Below are 19,785 nucleotides of genomic sequence, written 5' to 3'. Positions count from 1 at the left end.
GCGGAGAGATTTCTCCTGTGTAACAGAACAAAATAAGGTGATCTCATAGTACGGTAACTGGGCAGAACGGTAAAATAATGGCATTGCATGTATTTAAATGGCAAGAAGGAAATAAACAACACCTCACGTATCAAAAACAATCTGTGTTACAAAATCAAGACCCCTTGGGGTTGAAATGATTAATTTTTAACAATTTGATAGCCAGCCAGCTGCGTAAAGTGGGATTTGGAGACGGACTCCTTCTTTTTTCCCCCTGAAGGGATACAATCCCAGTAGCACAGTAGGTGTCTTTGGAGTTGTTTATTTCCTGTAGGATCTGTTTCTTTTCACTGAAAAGATATAATTCAGTTGGTGGGCAATGGCAGGGCCACAGAACCTGAGAATGTAAGTCAAATGCACGACTTGTTTCCAGGCAATAGGCACGAGGACGGGACGCAGAGCGACTCGGAAGACCCCGTGGCACCGAAGGCGGAGAAGGAGCCGACGACGGGCAGCGAGCGGGCGGTGGAGCAAACCAAGCTGCAGCGCCAGATGAGGCGTGACCCCCACGAGATGCTGCACAACAAGCAGGCGTTCGTCATCGAGTTCTTTGAGGACACGCCGCGGAAGAAGCGGTCGCAGTCCTTCACGCACAGCGCTCACTCCTCCCAGAGCGACACCGATCCGGGGCTGAAGACCAAGGTCGAGAAGCGCAAGAACGTGCTGCCGGCCGAGAAGCAGGGCAATGCGGTGCCTCCATCCCACGCAGGGACACAGGCAGGGAAACCCAATAACAGCTCCTCGGGGACCCAAAGAGCTAGCTCCTTCAAAAGAGAGAAGACGGAGGATCGGATCAGCTCGTCATCGTCCTCCACTTCCAGAGCATCAGGCAAAACCTACGGGAGCGTTGGGAGGAAGTCTAAAATGGCTCAGGATTTTATGGCTGAGTACCTGCGGGAGACTGCTCAGTCGGGGAAAGCAGGGGCTGAGAAACCAGCACCCCAGCCCATGCCGGCAGCTCCACGTGTGGTTATATCATCAGAGCCGGAGTCTGCCTCCACTCCACCTCCGGAGGTAAAGTCAGCCCAGGGCAGGAGGAACGACGAGGAAGATAGCGTGAGCGAGACGGGCACATACACCATCGAGACGGAGTCACAGGATAAAGAGGTGGAGGAAGCACGAAAAATGATAGATCAGGTAAATGCTGCTTGCTTTTCTGGGCTTGGCCAGAGAGCTAGGGGCTGAAAGCTTTGTTCTGCAGCTGATGACGAAGGGTCTAACTCTAACTTCATTAGCTGCTGCCATCTTAAATCGGGTGCAGAGGGGGGTTGTGGTTGGTGTGGGAAGTCGTCCTGGCTGAGTTGTGTTAAGGATAGGTGTCAGCAAACTGTGAGGCTGGTCTTAAGAACAATAGCAAGAAAATAACCCAAACAATACAAATGACAAAAACAACAAAAAAAGTCAAATATGAGAAAGCAAGGTAAGCCCTCAGCAAAAAAACTTTCCAAAATGAGACTTGGATGGTCAGGTGCAAGTGGGCTCTCCATGAGTTTAGAGGGAAGGGCAGCAGCAGAACAAAGATCAGGCTGGTCCTGCTGAGTGCCATGGCTGGGAGCAGCTCTGCTCTCCAGGACTAGAGCTATTCACAAGCCTCTGCCTCCTGCCTTCCTCCCCTATTGTAGAATAGGGGAGCTGCACCCCGTCGCTGGCACTGCATCCTGTGGCAGGGTGAGGGAAACACAACCACGGGCTGGTGTCCTTCATCGTTCACAAGCCCTGGTGGTAGGTGGTGTGCAGTTTTGCTTGGCTAGAAGGCAGTGCTGGCTGGCAGGGCAAGCGGCAGCTGGTTGAGATAGTGAAGGGTGTGGTCTAGGGCAGAGGCAATCCTAGATGGATCTGTGCTTGTTTGGATTTTGCAAAGTGAATGATAGCCTTACCAAAAAAAAAAAAAAATGAGGGTGAGGCTTAAAAATGCCCCACCCAGCCAGGCAACCCCAGGGCAAACCAAAGTTTGGCTGATCTTCAGGTTTAACTTTCATCTGCGGTCTATTAGGAAAACAAAACTGGCAAGTTGCTGTGAACATTTAGTGAACCGTGGGCAGGAGGATGGTGAGATTTAAAGGAGGCCTTAATTGAACCTGGCTTTAGAGCTTTATGTACAGTGCTCTGTGGGCCTCGATCTAGCTTCCCTCGTTTGTTTGGTTATTACACTTCTTCCTTACATCTTGTTTGAAATGCGATCGGAAGCTTTCAGGGCAGGGTGTTTCAGCCACAGCAAGGCCCTAGTCCTAATATTAGATGCTTTATTGCTCTGGTGGGGAAATATGAGCAAAAATACCACAAAAGAAAAACAGTTTCTGGGGAGTAGTCTTGGCAGGCATGTGCCCAGGTCAGGCAGGCTGCTCAAATTCTACTCTTGGCTGTGCTGTAGACTTGGTGCAGCATAGACCTGCCACTTGGGAAATAACTCACCAGAACTCTGTATTTCTGTCCAGGAAGGAAGATGATTTGAATTTTGGATTTGCTGAGGTTCTGGGGTGTTTGCTTTTTGTTCCTCTGCCACTATACACACGCTATTTTTTAAGGGAAGTGAGAGCTGAGAACTTCAGGCTGTCACTGTCCAAACTTAGGTACCCTCCATGGTCTCCTTTTCTCCTGAGCTACTTGCAGTCAGTCGAGGGAAACGAGCCTTTCTGAGGCATGGATCCTGCTTACTCCCCTAGGAAAGCTTGCTCACCTCCAGAGGGAAGCTGGCCAGATAGCTTAAACACTTGTCTCAGAGATTCATCCATTCCCAGCTCCTTCCATAGCTGTGCAAGGCTGCTTTGCTCAGCCCAGTCACTGCTGCAGTCTATGAAAGACCCTGGAGATGGAGCTTTCCCAGTTGTGTTTTTTTTTTTTTTTCCTGCTTCATGAATTAGCTGGTGAATAGATTTCCTGACACTCATCCTAAATTTCTCAGGGCTGAAAAGGGGCTCAGTCAGTGAAAGTTACTACTCTTAAAGGCAATGCACCAAAATAATGCAGATGAGAGAAAAGGTGGGTGTGAGTGGGATTGTATGAATAAGTTTATTTTAAACTGGAGTAGAGAATAAATGATTTAGTTAATTTGTATGGAATGATTGGCAAGTGTTTCTGGCCCTTTGGGATCGTAGTTTGTGTGTGAATAATGCTTTGTAGATTTGCATTTGGGGCTAATATTTTTTTTCTTTTTCCCCTTTTAATCTTTCCCACCCCATCATCTTTTCAGGTTTTTGGTGTTCTCGAGTCACCTGAATTTTCCAGAATCTCCTCAGTCTTTCGACCAGTAATAAAAGGTGAAAAAGACGACTCTGGTTCTCATCAGCATTTAATCAGTGAAAACGGCACTAGTCAGAAGTCACCCTTGCTCCAGGCGTTTGCCTCAAAAGCTGTGAGTGGGTCTCAGGCTGACATGCAGGTACGGGCAGTCCGGGTGGATTTGTTGGGAGGGTGGAGGTGTGGGTGGGTTTTCTGGAAGCATGGAAAGGTGATGTGTGGATTGCTTTCCATCTCAAGGAGACTGGGTGATGTGGATATGAGTGGAGAGATTTTGTGCCTAAGATTTGTTTTTACAAACTGCCTTTCTGACACCACCTTCCCCACCTTGTTGTAGATGTCTGCAGCAGCTCAGGGCAGTCAGAAGTGGGTGTCGAGGTGGGCGAGCCTTGCTGACAGTTACTCTGACTCTGGATCTGTTTCTGGGCAAGCTGACGGAGGTACAGGTAAGTCTCAACCTGACATTTACCTTTTGAAGGTGCCTGAATCTAAATCAGGATGATATGAAAAGCAGGAATTATGGGCTTCTGTGTGTCTGGCTGTGGCTTATGTTCTGTTTTAGCTGATGTATTTGTGGGTGGGAAGGGCAGGGTGAATTGTTCCCAGTGGAGCAAAGGTTTGAGAGCACCTCTGGTTTGCATTTCAGAGTCATCCAAGTTCTTCAGTGTTGTATTTGATATGACTAAAGGGCACCTGGGCAGCAGAAAGATTGTAAGGGCCTTGGGTGTTAACTAGCCCTAAGTAACTCCTTAGACTGCCTAATGATGCCGGAAAAAAAAAAACCCTCTGCAAGTTATCTTGGAGCATAGTTGCTGACTGGTGCTTTTTTTGGGGGATGCTTCTCCTGTGCCTGGCTATGCTGAGAATTTTAGGCTGTTCTGGAGTTTGTTGACAGGTTTGAAATCTGGAGATTAGCATAGAAATCTAGGAATGGAGAAGGGAAAGGGAGTGGGAGGAGATTAGGTTCCCATCACAGCTAGGAAGACAGCTTACAAACCCCCAGGTCCTGCTGATATGTGAGAAGGTGATAACAGGGCTTTGTTGGCTTTTAGAAATGCTTTTGCCCTTTTTTGTTCAGAAATATTTGTCATTACCTTCATGCCATCAACAGCTAGAGACAGACTGAGTAAAGCTTAAAAGAAACCTTTGTTTTGGAGGTTACTGCCACTGTTTTCACACCATGCGAGAAAACGACTCCCAGAGCATTTGAAATATTACCATAGCCATCCAACCAGTTATCCTGGTATTTAAAGGTGGTATCAGATAAGAGGCCCTGACCAGCAGGGGATAAATAAGAGCACTCTTTCTGTGAAGTGTGATCATGCTGAGGAGCACCCACGCTGGGGCAGTGAGAGCTCTAATTCAGTTTCTTCATTATTAGCATCTTTCTTCTGAGGCTTTGCTGTAGGATACAATCAAATGGGAACTTTGTAAGAAACATCAGCAGCGTTGTGTAGAATGGCACTGAAAACGCTGCATCGCTGCAGTGGTTTTGCTTGATGGCTTTTCACATCCTTCCTGAGGTCTGATTTTTATGGTAGATTGATGCCAGCAAATTCATAGTATGGCCTCTAAACATATGTGATTGTACTGAGAGGTAGATTATCAGAGAATGTCCAAGTAGGATTTCAGATTCAGAGGAAAGGTGTTGAGCCTTCTGATCCAGCAAAGGAATTAAGTTTACTTTGGGTTTCTGTATTGGTAAACCTAAAGGGACTGAGCAGGAGTCTGGCCCAAATATGATGTTCATGTTAAACACAAGCTTTAGTTCTGCACGCATTTTTTTCAGTGCTTTTGTGGACTTGCACTTCGCATGATTAAGCTCTTAGTTGTTCGGGAAAAAAAGGCAATGTAGTTGTACAACATTTGACTTGTATCCACTTAACTCCCTTCAGAAGGCGGTGTAGCCACAAAACCTGGGGAACCAGAAAACGCTGTGCCCTTGAGAACGAGACGCCTTCTTCCCCAGCTCCCACCGAGTGATAAATCGGACAGCCCCACGCCCACGGTCCTGGTCTGCCAGGAGGCCTACTCCGAGGTTACAAAGAGAACCGTCGTGAAGGACCACTGCGTGGAAGCCTATGGTGATCCCAGCAGCCGCCTCTTCATCCAGGAAGACTTGGATCCAGACAGCCTCAGTGATGCCAGCAGATCCGACGATGGCTTCAGCTCGGAAAAAAGCAGGAAGTACAAAGAGAACAATAAAATGCTAGATCAGACAGGAGAAGACACAAAGTCAGAGAGCCGGCAGCAAGGAGCCCCCCGTGTTACAAATATGAGAGCTGTAAGTGAGGCAGTTTCTACTTCATTCTACATTGGAGATGACAGCAGTGATGTGGGGATTGCCTCCAAGCTCTGTCTGAGCATGGCCCACGCTCGAGCAGACAAAGACGGCAAGGATCAGGAGTTTTCCTTCAAGGCTGCTGGCACACCTGTTCCTGGAAAGCCACCGGTCAAAGACGTCAGTGCTTACATTAATGCAGCAGGAAAAATGGTTATTTCCCTTCACCAGAGTCCTCAAGATCAGGAAAATACAGCAGGGAAGGAAACATCATCTTTTGTTAGGCAGGAAAGCTTTACCAAAGATAAATCAAGCGGCGGCGTTCCTCAAAATAAACTTCCACATATTTCAAGTCACCCTCTGCTTAAAGATTTAGAGGCCGTTCGGTCAACCCGCATGGACTTTGGTCAGGACACTCATCTTCTCCTTAAGGATACTGAAACTGCCTTGGCAGCGCTGGAAGCCAAATTTCTTGGTCAAAACCAACAGCTGGAGGCCTCGGAAACTGCTGGTCAGCTGGAGGACTCCTTGTCTGGCGACTCCGACGTGGACACAGCCAGCACGGTCAGCTTGGTGAGTGGCAAAAATGTCCCCACGAGCGCCCCGAAACGCAAAGCGGTGGCGAGCTTGCAGAAGGAGAAATCTTCCTCCACGCCGTCCATCCAGGACCAGTGCGGGCAGCCGAGCGCGCGGGACCGGCTGACGGAGAAGAGGAAGGCCCACGTGCCAGAGGCGCCGAGGTGCGTGGAGGCCACCAAGCGCTTCCAGATGAAGCGGAGCGCCGGGACACGGGGGTCGCTGGACTTCACGGATGATGAGAGAAGCTCGAGCCTGCCCTACTTGCCCGTCCCAGACGCGGTCGTGTCTGACCACGAGCACTCGGTAACGCGGCCGGTTCCCAGAAGGAAGCCCTTCCCTCAGGCTGCCAAGGAGGAGCACAGCAAAGCGACGCCGAACGTGCAGAAGATCCAGCAAGTTCTCACCCGCTCCAACAGTCTGTCCACCCCGCGGCCCACCAGGGCCTCCAAGCTCCGTCGCGCCCGGCTGGGCGACGCTTCGGACAACGAGTGCGTCGATGCCGAGAAGACGGCCTCCAACCACGAAGCCACCGCGCCGGGCTCCAAGCAGTCCACGGAGACCAAAAAGCTCTCCCGGCTCGACATCCTCGCCATGCCGAGGAAGCGGGCGGGTTCCTTCACGGTGCCCAGTGACTCTGAAACCGCGCAGTCGAGGTCGGCGTTTTCGGGCCGGAGCGTGGAGTCCTATCGGAAGACGGGCGTTGCGGAGGTCAGAGCCGCAGCGAGGAAAACGGCGGCCGCTGCCTCCGCCAAGCAGCCTTTCAGCAGGACCCGCTCAAGCAGTGTCAAGTATTCTTCCACGTCCAGTAAGTGCTCGGGCTTTTGTTTTTCCTGTGTTGCCTTCTTTCTGATTTACAGGCCGGACACGGTTGCCAGCAGTTGGTATTTCAACTAATTCAAGTCCTGCATTGGTGAGTACAACGCTCTGCATTCATGACAGTGATGGAGGGGCGAGGGTGATGTTTCCTGTGCAACAGGACTTGGAGGCAGCAGAGCATCTCCCATACCCAGGGAGATGCTGCTGTGGTGTTGCCTGTGAGGGTACCACAAATAGCTTTTTTTATTTTTTTTAGCTCCTCCCCTTTCTTTTTTTTTTTTGAGCAGCCGGTTGCCATCTAGCAGGAGAATGTTAGCCTTTTTTTTTTTTTGTTTGTCTGTTTCTGTTAAAAAGGTAGAATTTCATGCCTTTCCAGTTCTGTTCTGCTTTTCTCTGACGTCTAAAACTCAGAGTTTTCTCCAAGAATGGCTCTAATGGTACTGATGGCAACTAATGTCCACGGTGGCAGGTTTGAAGGCACGTGAAACAGGAAAGCAAATTAAGTCCCTGTGTTTTAAAGGCTGTTCTCTTGTTCTTGCTGTAAATGCAAGCATGGAGCTAGACACTACATTTTGATTGCCCCAAGAGGTTCCCTCTGCTGTGTTTTTTGATTTACTCTTGCCATGGGTAAGGTACGGTTATGCTGCCTGTGGGGAGAAGGTTCAGGAGCTGTCTTGCTCTCTAGCTGTACACTTAGCAGCCTGTTACAAACAGACCCTCACAATATCAACACTTGTCATGGTTAAAACAGCCTTTAATTAAGAGGTGGGGACAGTGCAGATGACAGCTCTGGTATGGTAATTGGCAACCAGACTGTCCCAGATAGTGCTTACGCCTTCACTCGAAGACCTGGTCTATGCCCAGGCTACTTGACCTACCATGAATGTGCCCAAGCAGGGCTGTTTGCGTTGTTTTTTAGGAAGGATGGGAGGCTAAAGGGACAGGAAGAACTGCTTTGGTTGAGTTTCTCAGGCCTGTTGAGAGGGTTGCTGTTTTGAGCAGATCCGTGTTTTTGTAGAGGCTCTTAAAGAGTTTCGGATGTGTCCTGTTCGTGTCCTTTCATACAATTGAAATAATTATCCTTCTTGCACTATTCCTTTTTATTGCATGCTAAAAATGTTATTTGCTGCTTGTTTTGATTTTGGATTGTTTTAGCACATCCAGCTTCCCTTTATTTCAATGACTTTTTCCTTGCACTATTGTATATGCATGTAAATCAGAATGTAAATTAGCTACCAAGTGTGTAGAGTGGCTCTCTTGCCTTTTTCGAGATGATTCTGTTATTGACTTTGTGTTAATCAATAACAAATTTGGATCAGTACGATGTGGTCCAGGTTTTACGAACAGGAGGTACTCTTCACACCCCCCTGCCTTTGGACCACAAACTTCAAATCATTTGGAGAAAAATGATAAGAGCTGGCCAGTTCTTGTTCTCAAATGAATTGGTTTTTGATTTGTAGAGCTTTGTAGTAGCACGCTAACACCTCTCCTTGGGCATAGTTGCAGCACATGATGCTAATCCTTTCTTTGAATTAGCTGCTCTTAAAATACTAACCTCCTAATTCCTTGATAGGATTGTGGACCTTGCACAAGCTCTAAGTAGACCAGTTGTACTTCCTCGTGCTTCGTAGTGCTGTAGCGGGTGTGTGATGCATGTTCCTATACTAATGTTACAGACATTGTGAACGAGCACCCAGCACCTCGTTCCTGGGACAAAACCAAAACGTTGATAAACTGAATGGTCGCACTGTGCCATCGAGGTGTTTTTGAGCACAATACAATAACCATTGAGAACACTGGGTGTCAGGCCCTGGGAGTAAGGAGGCAGATGGGGCTGATTTATTCAAGGATTTCTTGAAGCATTTAGCTAACCACGGTGGTTTCCAACCATCCCAGTGGGAGAAAGTCAATCTTGCTAACGGAGGAACAGAATGAATATCTGGCCTCTTGACAAGAAATGCCAGTGGCTTGTCAGGCATCTGAGGTAACTTCATGTGAAAAGTGCAGATAACGTCAGGATAATCCAAGGTACCAATTCTGAAAGAGAAGGGCTGGTATTCCCCTGCCCTTCTGTGTACGTGACTTGTTTACTCAGTGTAACTTGAATGATACTGAGAGGCTAGATTCTGATCGCCCTTGGTGTGCAGGGATGGAAAATCAGGCCCTTAGTTTTGAAGTCCCTGTTCAGTCACGGGGTGATCTCTTGATTTGAAACCCATGCTTAAAAAAAAAAAAAACAAAACAAAAACAACCTCTCTGCTGGAGGAATATGAGCTGATTTATTTTTTCCATATATACATGTATTTCTAATCCTGAGCCATGACCTGTGAATAGCTGAGACGACAATGTATAGGAACGTTTTTTTTTCTCTATGTAGTAACTGTCTAGTTTCTATCTCCATCTTATATGCCAAATTCATTATTTTTGTTTGCATGATCACGATGCTGGCTTAATTTGCTTTCAGTGGTTTAGCATTATTATAACCTTGGTAGCAGAGTGAAGCTTTTAGGTGCTGTAATTCTCAATAACGTGGCCAGCTTTGTGTTTGGTGGGTCTTCATCCTCCAGGCAGGGATGGAAGGAATGAAGCATTGTGCAGAGAGTGCCATGAAACAGCACGCTCCGGGAGCCCAGTTTTCAAATCCGGGGGTCGATACCAGCACATCTCAGTGCTTCCCATGCAACGAGGACCTGGGTGGTTGCAGAAGTGGCGGGGACAAGCGGGCAGCCTCTGACTTCAGGGGCTGAATCTGGTCCTGACAGCCTGCTGGTGTGAATGCTTTCTTGTAGAGTGTCAGTGACAGGGAGCTGTGAGGCAGGAGGTGGAGTGTGGACTCTTACAAATAAAACCAAGTACCATCATCTCTGCTTCACTCAAAAAAACCCTTCCTTTTGCTTGTACTTGAAACTAATTGGTAAGGTGTCTGCAAGCTTGAAAATTGGGCTCTCTTCAGAGAAGGATTTCTGTGGGACTGTGAGGAGTCTGAAGCGTGTGCTACTTATACACAGAGCTTCTGTGCATGGAAAGCTAACTCTGTGGTAATAATTTAATACTTTGGAGCTGTTAAGAGTCATTTTGGTTTTGCATTGGAATTTCCCACTCCAAATTTGTGTAGCGGATGTGAGCCACAGAAGTGCTCAGCTTTGAAATCAGCTCCAAGAATGTGCTGTTAAACTTGAAATCTGCACAGAAACTCTCCTTCCCTTGTGTTCCTGGGCTAGTGTTGTGTTACCTTTTTGCCCTGTTGTAGTCCCTCTTCACTTTCCTTTGGTCTGAAACCAATTCATTTTTTATAAGCATCAAGGCGGAGACCGCAGGGTTCAGATTACACTTCCACTTCGGAGGAGGAATATGGCTCAAATCACAGCTCCCCTAAACACAAACGCTCCCATACTTCAACAGCCACACAGACGCCGAGGATGCGTGGCTCTGGGCTGGGCAAGCAGAAACACAACGGCAGAGAAACAGATGATGACGAGGAGTTTGACGACCACCCTGACCCCTACAACTTCATGGCGCAAACAGCAGAGATAGCAGAAATAGCCAGGTGAGGAGGTGGGCAGCAGTGGGTGCTTTTCCTTGGTGTTCAAACCCAGGTGTGAAGGTGGAAAGAGAGGCACACTCCCCTGCTGTCTGTGTCCCCCACTTCCCTTCATGCCTGAGCATCACTGTGTTTTCCTGAAGCTTTACAGCCTGTGCCAGTGCTGGTTGTACCTTTTGTCTAGAAAACACCAAGGTGCAGGGAAGCTGGGTTGTTTCTGGGCTCGTTTCTTATTTCAGCTGTGGACAGGTATCTTCTTTTAGCTTTAAATCTGTCAAAGCGTTTATCTATCTTTGCTTGTCGCCGCGTTCTGCTGGAAGGTGCTCTGTGCACAGACCAGTTCATGTAAACTGTCCTAATTCTCCTACAGAGGAAATCAAATGGATCAGCAAACAGCCAGATGTAAACTGCCTGAAGCCGGTGAGGTAGCAGTAAGCAGTCGCTGCAGGGCAGAAACCTCTTTGGCTGGCACAATTGAATCCAGACAAGAAAACCTGTCTGTGCCCTGTATATAAATGAGTCGTTGCTGAGCTCGATGTCTGTGGATACGGAAGCTATTGTGTACTGGTGGTCCTGTGGTTGCCTGGAGGACTTTGGCAGTAAAGCAAATAGTTTCTTTTTTTAAACAGTGGCGTTTGAGGTTTGACATCTCTAATATGCGACTGTGTTATGCCAACTTTCCAGAAATACTGGTCTTCCATCGTGCTGGCCATACTTGAAATAATTTCGACGTAGGAAGCTGTCTTGGTGTGCTCCGGGTCAGCGTTTCCACGTCAGACCTATCGCTTGCTGCACAGATCTCAAAAAGCTCCCTTTCCTGAACACTGCTGGCAGCCTGTAGAAAATGTGCCAGCCCTCAAACCAAGCTGCTTTACCTGTGCTGTAAGAAGTGTGTGAGGGGGGGAAACGTTGATTTCCCTCGTAGCAGCGTCCCTACCCCGGGAGAGCACTCAGGCACGCAGGAGCTATAAATAAGTGATTGCATCAGCCTCGTCTGGCTCGGCACGCTGCAGAACTCGGTCACATAGTCTGCTTCTAATTGCTGCTCTGATTTCCGTTGCTGCTCCCAAATTAACTGGGAGGGGTTTAAAGTAGTCGGAGAGAGTTAAAAGGGAAAATGCCACTTGTTTACAGCAAGGGAATCGCACGGTGTGGGCATTCGGTGACAGCTCTATCCGAAACCAGCACGGGTGGGAGCACCTTCGGCAGGCAGATCCAACTACTTTTTATTAATTCAATTACACATTTTCTTTCTGAGGAAATGTTTTGACGAACTGATGCTTTATTTTATTTATTTATTTTTTTTCCCAAGTAAAGAAGATGTCTTTCAGATGAAGTTAGCTAACTGAAAGACTTTTTTCTAAGCTCTTCTTTAAAATTATCACAACGGCTACTTTTGGTCAGACATTACTTTTTAGTCTCTACTGCTAACAATCCAGAGACTCACAAACTGGTTTCAAGATCTAGAGCAAGCAGAGCAAAGTTCTGCAGTCACTGAGTCTTAACTGGAGACTGTAAGGGGGCTTCAAGTTTCTTGTTTCTTCTTGTTTCTGAAAATCAGATCACCCCAAGGTATGCCGTGCGTAACCCTGGTCACCCCTCATCCCTTTTGGAGATGATGAAGGCATATTTTGATTTGTAAACCATGAGGGAGAGGGAAAGAGCTTGAGGTTTTTATTCTTTATGTAATAAAGAATACAGTTTTTGGCTTTCTAGGAGAGCTCTAGCCGTGTTGTAGAACATCACACTGTGATAATTTCCATAAGGCACAAAAGCTTACTTTTCTTTTTTTTTTCATGGTGGAGGAATGCTTTCGTTGTTGCTTTTTAGTTTAATAGTTTAAAGAGAAAAATAAAAGCCTGGAAATAAGCCACGAATATAATAGTAGCCAGTGGATTTGTTAATCCCATTTTCCTTCTTTGTGCTTTTTAGGTGAAAGCAAAAGTCCCAAGAAGAAGTGACCATGTTCTTCTATTTCAAAGATAAAATAAAATAGAATGGTTGGGGAACAAGAACATTAAACTTCTTTATGGATCATCTCCAACACTTTTTGATAATGTGTACTAACTAGAATTTGTTTTTAATTTAATCTCTGCTTTGAAGCTGGGTATAGGAGAGAAGTGGATTTAATTTGTTGCTCTTGCGTGTAGCCAGAGCATTTCCCCATTGCCGTGCCAAGGCACCCCAAAGCTTTCCCTAGCTTCTGCAGAGATTGTAATTCATACAGACTTTCTTTGGTCACCAGTAAGAAAAGTATTTTTCAGATGCTTTTTTAATATATATACTTGTTATGAATATGAGGCTTGTTGTATCATGTCCTAACGGCTGTGCTTCATGCCCTGTGCTTCAGACTAAGCCAAACCTTGGTGAAGGATGTGGCCATCCTTGCTCGAGAGATCCATGATGTTGCTGGAGATGGGGACTCACAGAGTTCCTCAGGGACGGGACCAAGCACCTCCCTCAGCTCTGTGCCCAACACTCCTGCTTCTACCATATCGGCGAGAGAAGAGGTAAGATCCCAAACGGCAGAAATCCCGGCCTCTGAATGCTAGCAGGTGTGTGGGGCATGGCTGTAGTGGGAGATCAGGGCAGCATCCTTGGGTTCTGCAGCATTACAAACCCTTGCCATCCTAAAAAAAAATAACAGGAGCAGATTGACTGCAGTCTGTTTAGGGCGCTCTTTATTTTTATTTTTTTATATTGAAACCAGGCAGGTTGCACTTTTGTTGGGGACATCGTTACAGCATCTCCAGGAAGCAGAAAGGCCCTAATGTCAAAATGTTAGATTCCTAAGGACCCAACAGCCTCTAGTGGGACACTTGTCCCCAAGGAGCTGGATGGGGTAGGTGTGCAATGCTCCTGGGCTGGGAAGCCTGAGCCTCCCTCCTCCTTCCAGCATTCTGAAATGCTGTGCAGGGGTTTCTTAAGTCCCTTCCCTATACCTGTGTGTCAGCAGGCCAGGGCAGGGACTCTGCTCTGCAGCCAGTGGAGTGGTTGAGGATGGAGGACTTTATAAAATTTGTCTCACCAGTGCAGCAGCTCAGGGACTCAGCCCAAACTCAGCAGCAAGGTGCCCAGGAGGATCCAGCTGCTAAAGTAAAATTGCCTTCGCTGCTATTTAAATGCAAACTCCCTCCAGTCTATGACCAGCATGGGGTTAAAATATATCTTTCCTTTTATTTGCTGTTCACCTGGGCCTCTTGGTCCTTTGTTGTCTTTGTTAGGAGAATTGCATGTCTGTCCTAAACAGGATTCAAAGCTGAGGCCAAACCTGCTGCCCTGCTAGGAGAGGATTTGAAGGCCCCATGACCTGACCCTGCTGTGTTCATTGCTGAAGGTGCAAAGCAGAAGCTTAGGGAGGTTACTGGAAGATGAGGTGTGCGGGGCTGTGCTTGTGTTAAATAAACCCTGGTCAGCTGCAGCCTGCTCAGGGAAGGGTTTTCTGCTAGGGGCCATTTGGCTTTGAGCCACAGTGTGCAAACATTTCACAATAACTTCAGGCTCCAAGATGGTGTTTTATTGCTTTGTTTCCATGCAAATGCCACACCTGCAGAACTGCCTTTTGTGCTGCTCTGTTGAGCAGTTAAGGTGGCGGATCTGCCTTACTTCTGACTTGCAAACAAGACGTTTGCTGTGGCTTGGTAATGACCAGCACCCACTTCCTTCCAGCAGGAAGCACACCTACTTTGCTGCGGTGCCACTGAAGGGTGCGGCCCTAAGTCAGCACCTACAGAAGGTTGTTCCCTGCTGCTGGGTAGCACGGAGGAGCAGTGATGCCTACAAAACGCAGAGACTGAGGGTGCTGTGAAAAAGCCTGGCCTTCAGAGCACCTCGTAGTGATGCTGAATGACTTGCCAGGACTTCTCAGACCCTGGCTAATTGAGGAGTTCTCCCTGACATGATTTTGCAGGGCTGTGTTGTGCTGTAGGTAATGCTCAGGAGCAGTGATTCAGGACTCCAAGCAGGCAGGAGGGAGCAAAATTACAAACATGTGCGCTGTTCTGGGGGTCCTGCTCCAGCCTGGTTGCAGTGAGAAGGGCCTTGCCTCATAGGCAGTGGTGCGGGAGGATCCTGTCCTTCATCTGCTTTTGGCACCTTTGGTGTGCTCAGCCAGTGTTGGCTGAAACCCCAGTAAAGGCTTTTAACTGGATTCCCTCCCAGTAGGGCTGGATAACAGCGACTGCAGCACGGCCAGCGGCTGGGAGGCTGTTCAGGTAGACCCAGAATGCTGCCATGCATTGGTGGAGCTGCCTCGTGATAGCCAGGAGCAGGTTAAATCAGCAGGACTTCGTGCTGCTGAGGTGTCAACTAAATCCTGAATAGCTTGGGATCCTGAACTGTGCATCCTGGGGGTCGTGTTGTGGCTGGGAGTAACAGGACTGATGCGGGGTGTAGTAAATACACATCACATCTCTGGGACTGGTCTTGGAATCAGCAGGCATGGTCTGGGTGCTGCTGAACCTGGGCTAAAAGAATTACTTTTAGCTTAACACAGGGAAGCTGCTTGGAAATCTCAAGATCAGCGTGTGTGGTACTAAGCACTGTGAAGTTTGTGGTTATTAAACAACTTTATGGTGAATATTCCTGGAAAGGACACAGAGATTAGACTTTTACTATAGTAGCAAAAGTAATTTATTAGAAACATCTGCTAACAGTAACTGTGTGAATGAGCAATGGTTGCTGTGCGTGACCATCTCTCTCATACAGCTCTGGTTCCTGCAGTGCTGTTGTGCCATCCTGCCAGCCCTTGGTTTGGTGCTGCTAAATATTTGCACCTACTCTAAGAAACTGGGTGAAAAATGCAGGGAAAAAGTGCCAACACTGGATTCACTTCTGAGGGTTCAGCACCTTAGCAGAAGCTTTGCTTTGGACCTGTGTGTGCTGCAGCACTTCTCAGCCTCCAACAAATTGCATTTTAAATTGCTTTTGTTACAGAGCTTGGCTAAGAGCAAAAACTGGGCGTGTTCTCTTAAAAGTTAAGACGGAGCCTTAGATTTAAACCTTATCCTTCACGTTCTGCCCTTCAGGTCCGAGAGTTGGTTTGGATATTAGCCTGGGAGGGTTTCAGTTCCCCGGTGCACGTTCAGGGTGTTTTTTGTTTGTAGTCCTCAACTGTGCAGTATGAGAGAACCCAGGTTCCTGGAGTACTGAGCTGAGCCCTGCTGCAAGCAAGGGTGAAACCTTCATGATTCCTGTTTACCGAAGTCCCAGGTTGTTTGGGATGCCTTGGGTTGTGTGTGTGTAGGTGTTGCACGGGGAGTCAAGTGGGTCAGCCCAAATCACTGGACACTTCTGCAAGGCTTAGTTCTGCACAAAATTATTTGGTTGGCTTTCTTTTTTTGTTGTTGTTGTTAATGATATAGCAAAAAAATATATATATCCCAGTTATATTTATGAAGTTGCTGTCTGTGATTCTGTGATTTTAATGTACTCAGTATGACTGTTGGTGTGATGAGAGGAGGTGCTTAGGATGTGACAGAACAGAAAGCATGAGAAGGAAGCAGGTTGTGTATGACCATCTCCTGCTGGTGGTGGAGCAGATGCAGCTCCTACAGCTGGTTGTGCCGAGACCTGCTGGACTACAGGAATATCTCGTTCCCTTCTGACACTGTTTCACTGCTGCAGCCAGCCTTAACTCACTGTTTCTGCACTTCACAAAAGGATGCTTAAAAAAACAAAGCTTATTAGCTAAACATTTTGGCTGTTGTGCACCCATAGCATAATGTCTCATGCCTTCTGCCTGTGCATAACCCAGCTGCTACTGCATAGAGTTTGGGAAGCCTGGACCCTGGATGGCACACGGCTTCCTCACGAAGCTGAGTGCTGTTGCCAACCCCAGAGCCTCCTGTGCTCGGAGAGCTGTGGGATTTCACTCAGCACTTTTTGAAGTAACTGGGGAGCTCCCTGAGACCACCTCTGCAGAACTGGTGGGTGACCAGCACCTCCGTGGGCTTCAGTGCATGCTGAAGGGGGTGGGCAGCGAGTGCTGGTCCTCAGGAATGTGCTTTGGGGAATGTCACCCCAAAATAACGATGTGTGTGTTCTTTGATACTTGCTGTCACAGTCATTCAGTAGCATTGATCTCTTTGTTTCTGTTTTAACACAGATTGCTCGTAGATCTTTTCGGCTGGCATATCCATCTCAGGTGCACTTTCCATCCCATTATTTTTGTATTCCTGTCTTGTCACTGTTACTTTCCTCACCTTCTTTTAGAGGTTTTTTGGCTGTCAATCAAACAAACAGGAGTAGCTGTCTTGCTGTTTCTGTTCTTCCTGTTAATTGTCTGCATTATCGGTGGTTTTGGATTTCTTTTTCATCTCTTCCATGTGTTATTAAATGTTTTCTGATTAATTTTAGTGTCACTTTAATGTTACATTGGTATATTAAAACATAAGATACAAGGAAACAGGGCCTTTTGAGTTCTAGCCCATAAAAGGCTAAGATGTACTGTTCAGTGACACATTTAAGTCTCAAGATTATAAAGTGGAACAGCCCCACTAAGTTTCGTAGGATGACTCCAGTGGGCAGATACTTGGGGTCTGGTAATTTGCTTAGGAACCCATACCTGTCTGAACAAGACTTGAATGAATCAGTGTTCCTCTGGGGCTTGCCTGAAAATCTGCCATACCTGCAGTGAGTGCCTGTGTGCCTCCTTCCCTACTCATTTTTAATGACTCATTACTCATTATTTCCAAGTTGGTGCAGCACATTCCAGAAGCAAGTCTGAACTACCAGAAAGTGCCTCCGGGATCAGTGGAACTGAAGGATTTTGACCAAAATATGAACGATAATAGAGAAGAGGATCCATCAAAAAAAACAAGGACAAGAAACCGTGAGGAGGCAGGCCACCCTTTTCTTTACTTTCTAACTTTACATATGACATTACTTGGTTGCAGTGTGCATGTCTGTATAGAAAGCGTTAAAGAAGTGAAAAAAAAGGAACAGAACATCACCCTTTTAGCCCACAGTAACTGGAAGTTTCCTCTCCTGTGTAAAGCATCTGAGGCTTGATCGCTGGGGAGGAGGCATTCAGTGTCAGCCCACTTTGGCTATTTCACTTGCTCTTGTAAATAAAAACACAAATGTCTCAACTTTGAAATGTGCAGCATTGGTGGTTTAATGACAAGAAATCACGTCAGAAGACTTAGCTGCCCTTAACCAGTAATGGCACTGTACTTTTCTGCAGTGGGCGTGCTGGTCTGAGCTGTCTGTGGAGCAGTCGTGGCATATGGCATATAGTCTGTATATGCCTGGTTGAATATCAAGATACATGACCGTGAAAGTGGCCTGAAATGTCTCTCATAAATCACTTAGGATGTTTTGTTTTGTGTGTGTATGTGCACACATGCTTGGTTTTGGGGGTGACGGTACCTATCAAGCTTGTGAAGTCTTACAGAAATGTTTAAGCAGTTATGTGACTTCAAATAACTCTGTCTTCCTCAACTCTTCTAGAAAAATAAAAGGACCAAAGCCAACAACTGCACAGGTTACTGTTAATCTTTCTGCCAAAGTGCTACAACAAAGCTGTATGCTATCTTAATCTCCCTTGAGCTTCATATATCATCCATATAGCTGAAGATATCTCAGTGGGGATTGTTTACTCTTGAAAAAAAAAAAGTATTTTTTCCTCTTTTGATAAAAATTTCTTTATCTGATTTGCCTTTTATTTTAGGTAATCTTTGACAACCTGATGTTGAACCCAGTGTCCCAGTTATCACATACAATCCGTGAAAATACAGAAAACCTAGCTGAAAAAATGAAGTAAGTAACTTTTTGTCCCTGGCCTGAAATGTTGACTGGCTCTTTGTGGAAGATAATACATTGTCATCTTCAAAAGTCTTATTATCAAGAGGTAGGGAATCGGTGTAGTAAATGGGGTATGGAGTGAACGAGAGATAATATGGTCTCTTGCCATCTCTTTTCTCATATATTTGGCCTCTGGAATTTTAGTGATGGATTTAGAATATCTGTTAGTCAATTAACTTTGAAACGCTGCCTGTGGAAAGAGAGAAAAAAAAATTATTCCTACTGGTGGATTTTGTTCTCTTTCCTCCCATGTCCCAAGGCTCTAGGAAAGCCCACAGATCACCAGGTCTTGTGCAAGCTCTTCAAAGCCTGTTGTTGCTCTAGAAGCCATCAGGTAGAGAAGGACTTTGGAATGTTCCTAAATCAGCTGAAAGCAGCTTTGTCCTGTCACTAATCCATTAATCTCCTTTGTTGCCACATCTTGTGATAATTAAGTCTTTTAAACAATCAGCTTTTCGATGGCAATTTTAAGACCTGTTCCACTCTTTGTGCTGCAGGATTCTGTTTCAAAACTCAGAGAGGACCTGGGAGGAGATGGAGGCCAAAATTAACTCAGAAAATGAAGTGCCAATTCTGAAGACATCAAACAAGGTAAGACATGGAAAAAGTAAACTACTGAAGGCTTTTGTCCATTGAAAGCTTTGTGAGAAACTGACCTAAGTTCTGGCCCGCCTCAAATCAATTTCTGAATTTACTAGTCCATTTGCATGTGTTGAACTGCTGTTTTCTGTTGCTGCTTTAGGTGTGACAAGGTGAGTTCTTTCAGCCGTTGTGGTACTGTCACTTTCACCAAAATTTTCTCCTCTGCCTTAGTAATTCATCTTTAGATGCTCAGTCCCGTAGCAGCTGTTCAAGTGCAGGATCTTTAGGCTTCATTTAAACATCTTCCAAAGCATCGCCTACCATGTAGTTGCCACATCTTTAGTTGAAGATAGGTCTTTCTCCTGGATGTTCGTTTTTTTCCCTACCTGTTGCAATTTGTCAACAGGACAATAACAAAAGCCTCATCTGTAGGGTGGTGTTTGTACTACATAACTTCTTACTGTCATTTATTGGGACTATCAGCAGGGATTTAAGTACAGTAATGGACTCTGGCTAATGCTACGAGTATGTATAACTGTGCAGGCCCTGTGTCTAACGACTCAGTGCTACAACAGTGTATCTGTGGCCAATTACTTTGTTTAGTCTAGGAGTTGTTTGCAAATATCTTTTTGAGCGTGGTGTTAAAGGGGTGTGAAAGAGCCTTTGTGTAGTTAGTGTCCGGCTACATGGACAGTTAATCTAGTTGACATTTCAAAGCTAATAAACCATTGTAGCTATAAACTGGGTGGTGTAGTAGCACTTGGGAAAATGAGGCAGAGCAGAGGTTGCATGTGCTGACCTAGATAGAGATCACAGAATCATCTTGGTTGAAGAAGACCTTCAAGATCATCAAGTCAAAGCATAATGCTATATTAGTCTTTTCTGTTAAATAACCAGGTTTGGA

At 46.4% G+C, this 19,785-nt stretch overlaps 1 protein-coding gene across 10 annotated transcripts in view; it reads left to right on the top strand.

Moving 5' to 3' along the window:
- Window positions 1-19,785, top strand: part of CEP170B (centrosomal protein 170B) — a 56,034-nt gene that overhangs the window by 31,188 nt on the left and 5,061 nt on the right. For 3 of the 10 annotated variants that reach the window (XM_068682572.1, XM_068682569.1, XM_068682576.1), the window contains 10 exons: window positions 413-1,176; window positions 3,230-3,418; window positions 3,614-3,722; window positions 5,172-6,941; window positions 10,250-10,499; window positions 12,844-13,003; window positions 16,600-16,638; window positions 17,190-17,333; window positions 18,166-18,254; window positions 18,797-18,890. In XM_068682572.1, the coding sequence (XP_068538673.1) occupies window positions 413-1,176; window positions 3,230-3,418; window positions 3,614-3,722; window positions 5,172-6,941; window positions 10,250-10,499; window positions 12,844-13,003; window positions 16,600-16,638; window positions 17,190-17,333; window positions 18,166-18,254; window positions 18,797-18,890 (3,608 nt within the window). The remainder of the gene's footprint in view (window positions 1-412; window positions 1,177-3,229; window positions 3,419-3,613; window positions 3,723-5,171; window positions 6,942-10,249; window positions 10,500-12,843; window positions 13,004-16,599; window positions 16,639-17,189; window positions 17,334-18,165; window positions 18,255-18,796; window positions 18,891-19,785) is intronic. The other 7 variants (XM_068682578.1, XM_068682573.1, XM_068682579.1 and 4 more) reach the window with 4 other exon arrangements.

Source organism: Anas acuta, chromosome 5 (assembly GCF_963932015.1).
Source record: "Anas acuta chromosome 5, bAnaAcu1.1, whole genome shotgun sequence".
Classification (NCBI taxonomy): Eukaryota; Metazoa; Chordata; class Aves; order Anseriformes; family Anatidae; genus Anas; species Anas acuta.
This window is presented reverse-complemented; position numbering and strand designations above follow the sequence as displayed.